At 41.7% G+C, this 14,038-nt stretch overlaps 1 protein-coding gene across 1 annotated transcript in view; it reads left to right on the top strand.

Moving 5' to 3' along the window:
* The window catches only part of LOC143964428 (histidine--tRNA ligase, cytoplasmic-like), a 192,483-nt gene extending 179,885 nt beyond the window's left edge, over positions 1-12,598 (top strand). Inside the window, exons 12-14 of the mRNA XM_077474147.1 lie at positions 1,509-1,625; positions 6,691-6,837; positions 12,374-12,598. Coding sequence (XP_077330273.1) covers positions 1,509-1,625; positions 6,691-6,837; positions 12,374-12,427 — 318 coding nt within the window. The 3' untranslated portion in view covers positions 12,428-12,598. The remainder of the gene's footprint in view (positions 1-1,508; positions 1,626-6,690; positions 6,838-12,373) is intronic.
* Positions 12,599-14,038: the final 1,440 nt, after the last annotated feature.

The following is a 14,038-nucleotide window of genomic DNA, read 5'->3' as shown; positions in this document are numbered from 1 at the left end:
GCACTCTGGGAATAGCCTAATTCGTTCAGAAATTTCTTTCTGTGTCTTACCCTCTTGCTTAAGGGTGTCAATGATGGCCTTCTGGACAGCAGTCAGGTCGGCAGTCTTACCCATGATTGCGGTTTTGAGTAATGAACCAGGCTGGGAGTTTTTAAAAGCCTCAGGAATCTTTTGCAGGTGTTTAGAGTTAATTAGTTGATTCAGATGATTAGGTTAATAGCTTGTTTAGAGAACCTTTTCATGATATGCTAATTTTTTGAGATAGGAATTTTGGGTTTTCATGAGCTGTATGCCAAAATCATCAATATTAAAACAAGAAAAGGCTTGAACTACTTCAGTTGTGTGTAATGAATCTAAAATATATGAAAGTCTAATGTTTATCAGTACATTACAGAAAATAATGAGAAGGACCTGTAGGTAAGAACTTTTAAGATGTGACCGGGGTCCATATTGTTCAAATGTAGGAAAATGGTAGATAAGATTGTCAAGAGGTTGTATGTCAGTCACTTTTGTTATGGTAGGGAAGAGGGCTTAAAGCAGAGTTCCACCCAAAAGTGGAATTACAGCTTTAAGGCCTCCTCCCCGGCTCCTGTTTGTGAAACTGAGCTTTTTGGGAGGAGCGGGTACCCAGTTTTGACAGGTACCTGCTCCCATTTGCATTCCAGTCACCTTGGGCAATCAGAAGTGGAAGGTCTCCTTCCGCCCCTCCCTCCCAAAGTCTTCTGGGACACATAACAGGTCCTAGAAGACTTTGGGACCAGACACACAGCGCAGTGCTACTCATGCATGCTCAGTGGGCACGTGGCTGTGAAGCTGCAAGGAGAGTGCATCGCTGGTTTGGGGGATAGGTGAGTGTGTATTTATTAAGTCACCTTCTACAGTTAAAGCTGCTGACTTTTAATAAAAAAAATGACCGGAACTCCGCTTTAACAAGAAAAAAGTCTGAATGTAGTAAAGTGGCCTCAGATTACAATATCACCAACACAGGGATGTTATCTAGAAAAATTTTGTGGAGTTTCACTGGGGTATAATAGCAGTGGGATAGGAGCTTATAGCCAGATCCCTGTAGCCTGGTAGAGACCAATGTCTGGCAGATGAGTTCTTTCACCTAGAAGAAGTAAAAGGGGCCCAGTGGGATGATCATTGTGAAGCCACTTATAGATCTGAGAAAGTAGGCCGTTGGGAACTAACCCACTTAAACACATTTGCTCCAGGGTATGGAGTTGGGTAGAGCTATGGATCTGGAGGGAGCTTCAAATGTCAAGTTCAACCTGCAGACCTGAGAATGCCATGAAGGAAGATGCAACCCTGTGGGTATAGGAGTTGGGAAATTAACCCATTTCATTTTTGCATTTGCTTCCCATAATGCATATAAATGACATGTATAGAGATGTGTAAATCTTTACTCAATAATGCTTTCTCACATCCTACAGCATCTGTGTTGTTTAGCTATAGCTTTGCCCCACTATGTCTCTGTGCTAATAATGTACCCGCTACCCTATCTTTAGGAGTCAGGGGAGAAAATCAGAACTACTGAAACCCAAGTACTGGTGGCAACGGCTCAAGCAATGCACCTAGAGGAGAGAATGAAACTTCTTACTATGCTGTGGAATTTCGGGATTAAAGTGAGTATACTCTTCACCATAAACCTCTTTTTTTACTTCAGTTGTTATAGTAACGTTATAATATTGCTATTACAGCTACTAAGCAATCACCTTTTTATTGTTCAGACAGTTCTTGAAGTAGAAGTCATGGCCATGTTCTGAACTTGGAAACCATACAATACACTGATAATGGCCAATAAATGAATACCTTGTATTCTGACTTCAGTTGTTATAGTAACGTATCTAGCCTGAGACCTCTATACCTTGCCTGAATCAAGCAAAGACAAGTTTTGTGGACAGTCTTCGTGAGATAGCTGAACTCACCAAAACACCATTAACATTGCTGCATTCTTCTAATATTGCTATTACAGCTACTAAGCAATCACCTTTTTATTGTTCTGGAAGTAGAAGCTGTGGACATGTTCTGAACATAGAAACCATTCAATGCACAGATAATAACCAATGAGTAAACACCTTGTATTTCAACTTCAGTTGTTTTCTAAACCGATCTACCCTGGGACCTCTATACCTTTACAAAGAAATTGAGGGTGCCACTTCAGGCTCTATTAGGTCCTTATATGCTGACAATCACTGAGAGGGCAGGCAAGGAAAGAGTTTGTCTTAGCTCCATAGAAGTCAGTGAAGAAAGAAAAGAAGTCCTGGGAGCCACACATCACACAAAACCCTCATGTAAAGAGTGGAAGCAGCCTCAACCTAGACTCCATCCATGCCATGCCCCTAACACTTTGCCCCGCCTACAGGGCTTAGTCGTGGGCTTTTTCTAATGGAAAAGCATAAACCGCACACATGCAATTTCCTTGACCATGCAGTTGTTATAAGAAAGCCTCGGTGTGCTCTGCTCTGGACTGTTGAAACCTAAACTCCTGATTGATACAATATACTGCACATCATTTATTTTAACTGTTAAAGCCCCACTCTCTCCATCCCCCCCCCCCCCCCAAAAAAAAAAAACCTATATCTACCATTTCCCTGTAACTAATCACTGCAGTAAGTCCGGAGGATCTCCTCTTCCTACAACATTCATCTTTCTACATCAATGCCTGGGGATGTAGGTAGTCCCTACTGAGACACAACAAATCTTCCCACATAAGTTGTATCTGTTTTATCTGAGCTCTCCTTTCTCTACAGCCATTCATAGTGCAGAATTTACCACAGTTTGTCTTAGACTCTTAGATTTCAGAAAACAGGGGGCAAGGAGCTAAAGTTTCACTCTACAGAGATCCGTAAGGAGAGCTGATTGGAGGAAAGGAACACCCCTGTCGTGTTTTTACCTCTTGGTGTTGGGAAAACTTGTCAGAAGTGATTCATACAGATAGCAGAAGATCGAGTCAACAGACAGAATTGACACTTAGTGCTCTTTGACACAAGTACACACTGCAATTGCAATCAAGAATTTTCCAATTCATCTGGGGAAGAAAGGGTCACAGGTAGCTCAGGTCATGTGCGCTCCTAAGGACATGGGTGGTCTGGGAGTACCAACTTTTAGCTCTACTGTGCCAACTCCATAGTAAGCATTATAGGCCAGATTGGGTGTCCCTAATGGAAGCGATTTTGTGCCCTATGCTCTCCCACTCAATGCATCTATGGGATATGAGCTGTAGGAGATGGCCCCTGTGCTCAGCCCCACACACCTGTGGCTCCTGTTTTTGATCCCCTATTTCCACCTGGTATGCAATATGAGGGCTTTGGCAGGTGGTTGAATAAGGGGACTCTGTATAGGGGATTACCTTGACCATAGAGGGATTCACTCTCCATCATACTTTATAAAAAGCCTGGAAATGCCCCCCCACCCCCCCCCCCCCCAGAGTATTTTCACTTACAGTAAATTTATAATTTTCTCCAAACGCTACAGAAAAAACACTCCGACCTAACAGTATGCACCATGTTTGAGAACAGGTGCATGCAGGATGCCTCATCACAGGGGGGCGTTTCCTTACTTTATAAAATATTTTCCAACCCCTCATGCAGTCTAACTTACCAGACAGCATGGGAGAATGATCTGGACATAGCTCCTGTGGTGGAGGATTGGCATAAATCGAGAGCAGACTAATCCATAAAGGCATTTTAAATGTTGCTCTAAGAGAGGCTGGCTACAAAGTACATGCCCAATGGTCCCGGAGCGTCTTTCTAAAATGTATCCGAGTTTGTCGGCCTCCTGCTTCAGGGGATGTGGCCAGATGGGCTTGTTTCTGCACATATGGTGGACTTGTTCTGCCGATTCAGGATGAGGGTACATTCCTTTATCTTTTCAATCACAATGGTTAATCTTACTAAAGATGGAAAAATTGTCCTTGTGAACAAACCGGTTGAGAATGTCCCAAGATACACACAGTCCTTAATACATTTTATCTTTTTTAGCAGCCAAAATTGCCATTGCGACAGCTTGAAAATATGCTGATGATAGGGGCGCTAAAGCAAGTATAAATATCAAAAGAATGTGAAAATTTGATAATCAAATAGTATCTAAAATGATACACACCATATTACAAAACTTGGAAAGCTCAGCCTTAGACATCGTCGAAATTAAACGTAAACTCACGTGATTATGTTAAAAGAAAAATGATTGAGCGTCTTGCGAGATAAACAATCCCTCTTAGATAAAATGTGGTCTTCTTGGCTTCTATTTGCAGGTCCCCAATACACAAGGCTGACCCCAGGAGCAGATTGCGGTAGATCCCCGGACGGACTCACTTCACCTTTCTCTTCTTTTTCCTTTATTTTTTTCCCTTTCTCCCCCTGACGGTCCTATGACCGGTCCCTTTACCCCCCTCTTTTAACATAAGCTAAAAGTTTTCTCATTGTGTAGAATCTCCTCTTAGGCCGCGTACACACGGGCAGATTGTCTGGCCAACTAAGTTCGTCAGACAATCCGACAGACAGTCCGTTCAAAATTTGCATGAACGGACTTGACCACACACGATGAGCAGACAGTCCGCTGAAAGCTTGCGCGATGACGTGTACGGCACGTACGACGGGACGAAAAATTCGACGTCCAATACACTGCAATGCAACCTTCGCCGTGTAAATCCTTTCTGAGCATGCGCCAAACTTAGTCTGTCGAACTAGCCTACTCACGAGCGGACTGTCCGCTGAAACCAAGTTTGGACGGACTGTCTTACGGAAATTCCGTAAGACTTTGTTCGTCAGACAATCCGCTGAAAAAGTCCGCTGAAGCCCACACACGAGCGGATTGTCCGCTGAAACACTGTTCAGCGGACTAAGTTGGGCAGACAATCCGCCCGTGTGTACGCGGCCTTAGTGGTCACATACTTTTGATATTTTATACCTCATAGCCTTTACATATATCATAGGTGGACCTGATAAACTGTTAAGGCTATGGCTGTTTTCAATCCTTTAAGACATTATGGGTCTACATTATGAAGCTATTTATCACATGTTTGCTCTCCCTATTTGTATGGGACTACAAGAGTCACTGTGGTCAGCTTATTGTACTTGTCATGGCTCTTTTATGTCCGTCCATCCCCCTGTATGTTTGTTATATATGTATGTTGTTGAATATAGAGTGTCTTGCAAGGATTGTGTCTCGCAAGAAATCATTCAATAAAAACAATTGAAACAGAAAAAAAAAAATCTGGAGATATCAAATTGCAGCTTGTGGTGCCTATACTTTAGTTATATGATGGTGCTTTGCTAATCCTCTTGCTTGTGCAAGTCTTATTGGTCTGCACAGAGTGACTGAAAGCAAGAAAATGGTGTTGGTAGCTGATCCTATGCCAGCAATGACTTTACCCCTAGGTAGCAAATCTCCAGCATTAGCCCATCGTCCATTAACCCTTGGTGACCAGTCTCCAAAATGCATTAAGCCCTTAAGATAATGTGCATTAATCCTGTAGTCGCCAGACTCCAGAGCAGGGGTGGGCAAACTGCAGCCCTCCAACTGTAGTCCTCAAGACTGACAGTTACAAGCATGACTCCCAGATGCAGAGGCATGATGGAATGTGCAGTTCTTTGCTGATAATCATTTCATCAACAGGGGTGCTCAACGTGCGGCCAGCTAAGCCCCTTGATGTGGTCCGTGACCTCAAACCAGGGAAGCACATGCCCATATTTTGGGATTGTGGTTTGGCAAGCCCAGATCGCAAACAATGGGTTGCCGACCCACCATCCCTGAGCATCAGAGTGCATCAAACTGTTATCATGAAGCAGGTGGCTGTGAAGGGAGCAGGAGTCACATAAGCCAATGCTTTCTTTGTAGCACCAGCTAACCTGCAGTGCATCAGTGTGAAAGCAGCCTTAGTAAGGGCTCGTTTACATTTGCAGTTTGGAAGCAGTAAAAGTTGAGTCATGAGTTGAGACATGTTTTTACCACACACCCCTCAACCACTTATGTAGCATCAGGGAATGCAATGGCGACCACGTCCCATGCTTCAGGTTTACACTTGGATTTGGGGGGGGGGGGGGGGGGGGGTATACACAGTAACTGATCCTTTGCATTTTCCTCCTGAAACCACTCAAATAGACATTTTTTTAAAAACAACATAGTATTCACGCTAGTGTTATCTACTATTCAAGAATTTGAAATTCAGGATTGTTTCATTTCACTGTGGCCTGTTACCAAATCACTTAAATTGCCCTTGATCTTCAAAAGGTTGAGCACCCCTGATTTATAACATAACACATAATTAACAAAATAGACAATTTCCACAGGCACAAAATTATAACAATAACCACCCTGCACACATCACAAAAATGACCATGATTTTTTTACACATTGTTGGTTTTAGATACAAGCTGTTTTGAGTTCTTTTTTAAAATGTGGCATTCATAGCAATGTCTGGGACTCACTGATCAGAGTGATAGTCTTTTGTCACCACTCATGGCTTTTCTTGTCTCAGCAGTTGACTGAATCTGTCGCTCTTTAAATGTTTATAAAGAAATGTAAAATAGTAATTGTTAGCACTACAGAAATTAACCCAGAGAATATTTTTAGTGATTAGGAATGGTACATGGTTTATAAACTGAACTTGCTCCCAGTCTTCGAAAAAAGTTTTGCAAGCATAGACTTTAAGTAACAGACATATTGGTCTTTCCTTCTTCCACACAGGCGGAAATGCTGTACAAGAAGAAACCTAAATTACTTACACAGCTGCACTATTGTGAGAGTGCAGGGATTCCCCTGGTGGCCATTATTGGGGATCAGGAAATAAAAGATGGCGTGGTCAGGCTAAGAGATGTGGCAACACGGCAGGAGGTAAACACCTGATTAGTCTCTACTTTTATTAAGTGCATCATAAAGTGACCCATTGACATTATATAGTAGCTAGGCATTATTTTTATTTATTTCAAGTACTTGTATAGCGCTGTCAACTTATGCAATGCTTTACATATATGTATTAAAGGTTTACATTAGTCCCTGCCCTAAAGGAGTTTACAATCTGAGGTCCCTAACACAGTCATAAATAAAATATTAGGAATGATTGTCCTACCAGTGCATGTCTGTGGAGTGTGGGAGGAAGCTGGAGTACCTGGAGGTAACCCATGCAGGCAGAGGGAGAACATGTAAATTCCATGCAGGTAGTGCTGTGGCTGGGATTCAAACTGGCTAACTTAGTGCTGCTATGCTGAAGTGCTAACCACTTAGTCACCATGCTGCCCACCATTCTCCAACAATAAAAGATATTTCATTTACCAAGTATTCACAAAAAATAACACCCCTGTATACTGTGGTGCTAAAAATGTATACATGTGGTGAGGATATTAATGTATATTGAATAAAAATGTCCAACTTGATTACCATTATATCTATGATTATGGCCTCAATATCTGCAACATTCTGCTATGCTGTACATACAGCCTGATTGTTGTCCAAACATGGCAAAATCTCACATATTATATTCCAACCATTCAGTGCTATGGACTTCCAAACCTATTGGCAATTTAACTAGTGAGAAACAATAGCAATCAGCCCAAAAAATGTAAGTAAGTAAGAAGCAGCACATACAGCCAATAAGTCTGTGTGCTGACAAGAAGCATGCTGATAGGATGATAAACCAGAGTAACAGAGAGATAAACATATTATTATGCTTCACCTTTCATTGTCCAGTCACAGGCTGGGGCAGGTCCAGGAATACTTGGGCTCAGAGGAAGTGGGTTAAATGATGCTAAGGACATCTAGTGGCAGCAAAAAAGGTTCTGCAGGGAAAATCTCTAAACCAAAATGGAATGCTTCAGCAAGAGCTGGTTTTGTTAGTTTTATTTTAATGGTCTATTCATTTCAATCCTGTTTTTTTGGCTGGTTTTCTGCTTTAGAGTTAGGTTCACATTAAAGTGGAACCCCAGGCAAATTCTAAATCACAGTTAAAATACATATATGTTTACTACTTTACCTGGCCCACAGCCAGTCTTGTGATGTACACATCTCTGCTACAAGGTCAAAACCAAAGTGGTGGCCCTTTTGAAGTTGCGAAAGTTTTTCACTCAACTGAAAAGGAATAACTTTAGGCTGTACTATAAAAAAAAGGTGTAGTTTAGGTTAAACTTCATAAAACGTGGGTGGATGTGCGTGCATGGGGGGCCAGGGAAAGGGGACAAATTGATGGATTCTCCTCTGCTCGGTTAGGGATACTCCCCCCCCCCCCGCCAACACGGGGCGCCTCCCGGCCTCGCCAGAGGAGGATTAGACTCCACTTGTCAAACCTGCTATGCAATTAACGGTCTTCCAGAGGGTAGCGGTTAAACAACCTACTGAACTCCGGGGTGGGCTTTAGAAGGGAATATCCTTAGATCCCATCAGGCAAGTTATGCAGGGAGAACGAAATGATGGACTTGTGGGATTTTGAATTCCTGAATGTATGCCTTGGTCTGATGGTGTAACGAATAAGATATTTCTTGCCGAATGCTGAATGTTTTGTAATGCTGATTTGTTAAATAAAAACTCTTTTCTGTTAAAAAAACAAAATGATATTATTTTCTATCAGTTTCTCACGTATAGATAACAGTTTGGTTCACACCAATCCTTTGGTACCAAGCCAGCCATTAAAGTGACCCTGTCGCCAAACTAAAAGTGGCAATAAACAGTGTTCTTCTAAGGACTAAATTAAATACTTGCACCTCTTTCCAGCCACACCGCAAAATGATCCCAGATAGCAAGCAATTGAGCTGCAAGTTTGAAAATGACTTGCTATTTGCTAAGCTATTGCTAAACTTGCCTGGCTTCCCAAGTTTGTTGCACAATTGCAGCAAGTCCAGATTGCATGTCTCCAGATCAACTTTCTTTGCAAACATTCTGCAAGTCTGCTGCAAGTTCTGGTTCAGTTAAGTTGTGCAATAGTCATCCCACCACAGGGGTCACTGTGACTTGCAGAGCTCTTGCTGTAGACTCACCACTGCAATTTTGCTTTTGCTAGAGACTTGCTACAAATTGGAAAAATGTCAACTAGAACTTGTGCTTCAAGTGCTCTGCAAATGTACAACTTGCCAGTGAAAATGTGCAGCAAGTTAACAAGACTTACAATTTAATACTGCCACAAATTTGTGGCAAGTTATTCTTGCTCTCTGGGATACTATATTAAATCAAAATTTGCATCCCGCGCCTCAGAAACCGGCACTACTGGCAGTGTGAAACCCCTGGCCCTACTCCTGCACTCAATGGTTCTTACCAGAGACCCCTTCGTAATTACTGTGTCCTGAAATGATGTTAGGCTCAGCGGGAATAACAGCGTAGCATGGGGTTCCAGCTGGAAGTGTCAGTTTCTAAAGAAACTTTAGCTGGAGACCTCTCTTCAATGGCATGGTGTTTAGTGGCGCAGGCAACAAGGGAGATAAGATAAGCATTCACTTTCTTTTTTCAGAGACGGTTTATTGGCACTTTTAGTTACATAGTTGGTAAGTTTGCATAAAGACATTAGTCAATCCCGTTTAACAATTTCCATATCCCTGTGCATTGTAGTGGGTCACTTTTAAAGTGATACAAATGGAGGCTGTTCTTACCACCTCTCGTTATGTCAGTGCTAGTTCCTTCACTAGTAAAAAGAAGAGTTGGCCACACTCTGATGTCATAAGCAGTCACAAAGCTTTATTGTCCCAGGCAAGTCAAAGAGAATCAGCCAACTCTTCCATTTACTACATATGGGGGCTGTAAAGCCAGCACTCGGCCCCAGTGAGGTGAGTGGACTACAGGCTTGTGAGTGGAAGTCAACTAATGGATTTGCTTGTCATGCTCTCCTATTGCTCCAATACCTTTCATAATTACATGGTTGGTGAGGTTAAAAAAAGACACACGTCCATCCAGTCCAACCTATGTGTGTGCTTTTATGTCAGCATTACATTGAATATGCCTGTATGTTTAGGTCATTTAGGTGCTTATCTAATATATTTTTTAAATGATCTATGCTCCCTGCTGAGACCACTGCTTGTGGAACAGGTTATCACTCTTGTTCCAGGTTATCACTAACCTGGAACAAAATAAAGACTTCACTTTAATCTGACTTTCCAGATCAGCATACTTATTTCAGGTCAGTGTCTCAGAAAGTAGCCATACCAGGTGTAATAGACAATTACCACCTTTCCGAAGGAGGTCTTTAATGGCTGCCACACAATTCTCTCAGGAATGGTTTACTTTAAATAGCTTTTAAAATGAGAAACGATGGCTTAGATTTTACTGAGCTCAGCTCTTAGATGGCTCATAGATGACTCATGGATGTAAGCCATCTGGTCCAGGTGCTTTGTTCACATCTATTCTGCCTAATTATTTTTAGACCGTTTCAACATTAAAGCTGAACTCCAGGCAAACCGCTACATGCACAGTTGAAATACATTTCTAGAAGATGTTTTATCTGCTGAAGAATTTATATTTCTGTCCATCTATTCCTGAGATTTACATAGAGCCCTGCCAGACAGTTCATTCAGGCTGGCGACCTGACTTTTATCAGATGCAGTTTAATATGTTTGTAACCCTAAAAGAAAAAATAAATAAGCGATCCTGTTCAGTGCTTGTGCTGTCTAGCCTGCCCTTCTGGAAGCTGTAAAAATCGGGCTCATCCTGCCTGGTTCTGCCCTCCCCTCTGTAAATTGACCACGTCTGTCATGGTTGCTGAGCCCTGATACTGTGGTCAGTTTACGCACCTCCGCAGCTATCTGCAGCTCCCTGCCTGTCCACTCCGTGTGTCTATGTCCCCCCCTGCTACCACTATTAGTAGAAAAGTTTAAAAAATTCAATGCCAGCCCCTCTCTTGTTTGGAACCATAACAAGCAGTGGAAGTGTTTTTTTTGTTTGTTTTTTTAAACAAAGCCTTTAAATACTTTTTTCAGATATCTTCAGATATCTTCAGGCCGGTCACGTGACTCTTGGCTGCTCTCCTCCTCTGATCCAAGCCGGCCTGAAGATATCTGCAAAAAATGTATTTTAGAGGCATAAAGGTGAAAAAGGCCTATTACTAACCAATTCAGCCCCGGAAGGATTTACCCCCTTCCTGACCAGAGCGTTTTTTGCGATTTGGCACTGCGTAGCTTTAACTGACAATTGCGCGGTCATGCGACGTGGCTCCCAAACAAAATTGGCGTCCTTTTTTTCCCACAAATAGAGCTTTCTTTTGGTGGTATTTGATCACCTCTAGAGTTTTTATTTTTTGAGCTATAAACAAAAAAAGAGAGCGACAATTTTGAAAAAAACGCATTATTTTTTACTTTTTGCTATAATATCCCCCAAAAATATATATATAAAAAAAATTTCCCTCAGTTTAGGCCGATATGTGTTCTTCTACATATTTTTGGTAAAAAAAAAAAATCGCAATAAGAGTTTATTGATTGGTTTGCATAAAAGTTATAGCGTCTACAAAATAGGGCAGTGATATGCAATTAGCGGACCTCCAGCTGTTGCAAAACTACAAGTCCCATCATGCTCTGCCTCTGGTTGTCATGTTTGTGGCTGTCAGAATCTTGCTATGCCTCATGGCACTTGTAGTTCTGCAACAGCTGGAGGTCCGCTAATTGCATATCCCTGAAATAGGGGATAGTTTTATGGCATTTTTATTAATAATTCTTTTTTTTTTACTAGTAATAGCAGTGATGAGCGATTTTTATTGTGACTACGACATTTTGGCGGACACATCGGACAATTTAGACACATTTTTGGGACCATTGGCATTAATACAGCAATCAATGCTATAAAATTGCATTGATTACTGTAAACAATGTCACTGGCAGTGAAGGGGTCGACCACTAGGTGGCAGTGTAGGGGTTAAGTGTTCCTAGGGGCGGGTTTATAACTGTATGGGGGCGTGGCTGTGTGTGACACCACACTGATCGCGGCTCCCGATGACAGGGAGCAGACGATAAGTGTGCTGTCATTAGGCAGAACGGGGAGATGCTGTTTGTTGGCACCCCCCCCCCATTCTTAAGCTCCGTGACACGATCGCGGGTATCCCTGCGGCGATCGAGTCCACGGGACCCGCGACCACAGTCACGGAGCTCTCGGCAGGCGATCGCGCATGGTGGGCAATTCACAGTATCAACAGGATTAACTTTTGGGATCTTTGTGCTGACTTCAGTTCAACCAATCATGTGCAAGCAAAAATTATATGATTTTTATTTCAAATTCCACTGCAAATCTTTGGATATTCTATGCAAAATGAGTTTTTTTCACTGTTTCAGCTCATTCACTAAAAAAAATGAAATGATCATTCTTGATCATAGGAAGATTGAGCATATGTATTATTGTTGATATATTGTGACACTATAGTATGTCCCTCCAATGCTTGTTCTACAAATGCTGTTTTACCTGTTTATAGGTTGAAGTTTCCAAGGAGCACCTAGCAGAAGAAATAAAAAAGAGGACAAGTTAGTCGAGATTGTTTATACGCAGAACTCATCCCAATGACTTTTACAAACAAGGCTACAGAGTAGAAAAGAACTGAAGAAGGAGACTTTGTAAATATGGGAGGTGCTATTTTTTTTTAATAAATGTATTAAATTTGTTTATAAAACTAAGAATAAAACCGATCCATTATGCTGCTGTTGTGCCTACTATTATTTTGTGTGTTATTCCCTAAACGACCCCTCGATGTTCAGAATATAATGGGCAGAGTTGCTGAGTGTTTTTGCACTTTCCTTGTCTTTATTGCAGTGTTTTTCTTGCCATCCTGTTTTCTCACCTCCAAATTATCATCAGAATTACAGTATACAGTAATACCTCGGATTACGAGTAACGCGGTTTACAAGCGTTTTGCAATACGAGCTATTATTTTGTAAAAATCCTGACTCAGTTAGCAAAAGTTGTCCCGCAAGACAAGCAGGATTCAAGCCAATGGGGTGTACAGTACCGCATTTGGCCAGAGGGGCGGGAGTGCCGGTGGCACTCAAAGCCACTTGGATGCACTTGGAAACACTCCATTCTCGAGTGTCTCTGAGTGCATCCGAGTGTCTCTGGCGCACCCCTCTGGCCACATGTGGGACTGCATACAATAGCCGTCACTGTGAAACGAATTGTCTTTCCATTGACTCCTATGGGGAAACTCGCTTCGACATACGAGTGCTTTGGATTCCAAGCATTCTTCTGGAACAGATTATGCTCGTAATTCAAGGTACCACTGTATGATAAATTGGGTCAATAGGGAAGTCTCACTTATTCTTCAATAATAAAATCTATGACTGACAGTAGATCAAAAACCTGGTTGTTGGGGAGAAGGTCTTGAATGTGAGAGTAACACAGGTATGACATGGCTAATAGTATGGTTGAACTAATTTTGTAATAGATGTAATTTAGTAAATTAGGTAAATCTTGAATTGAAGGAAAAGTTGTCTTAACTATAAGCTTACCAAACTACACAATGACAGCAGTCATCACTAGGTACAACCAGTGTTGCACACCCTGTCTATACAAAATACCCACTTGAAAGTTGAAGCATGCTCAACATCCCATTACACAAACCCAGGGCCTCAGCCTACTGAGGAATAGGGATGGGCGAACAGTTCGGCCACAGGGTAAGTTCAGGCCGAACTTTGGTTGTTCGGATCTTCTGCAGAACACCGAACAATATGCTGTGTTCGGGGAAAATTTGAAAGCCGCCGGGAACACCGTTAGTCTATGGGACATTAGCATGAAAAATTTAAAGTGCTAATTTTAAAGGCTTATATGCAAGTTAAGGGGGTAACTAATGCACACAACCTAACTAAAAGGAATAATGCCAGGAAGCTGCCAACATAAAAGTGATCTCAGCACAATGAGGTAAATAAAGATAAATGGTATGTGGTGCTACCTAGCCAGACAGCCTAAAAAATATAATTACTAAAAAACTGCAAGCACAATACATAAATCTTCTATAATGCAATGATCAAATAAAATGTATACGATGATGAAAATAAAGTGCAAACAAATCCATATGGTGATAAAATAAAATAATAAAGTGCAATAGTGATCTGCAAACCAATATGCAAAATAGTGCAAAAATCTTTAC

The sequence above is a fragment of the Lithobates pipiens genome, unplaced genomic scaffold, assembly GCF_037356315.1.
Source record: "Lithobates pipiens isolate NorthernLeopardFrog02 unplaced genomic scaffold, aLitPip1_a1.2 Scaffold_8, whole genome shotgun sequence".
In the NCBI taxonomy this organism is placed as follows: domain Eukaryota; kingdom Metazoa; phylum Chordata; class Amphibia; order Anura; family Ranidae; genus Lithobates; species Lithobates pipiens.
This window is presented reverse-complemented; position numbering and strand designations above follow the sequence as displayed.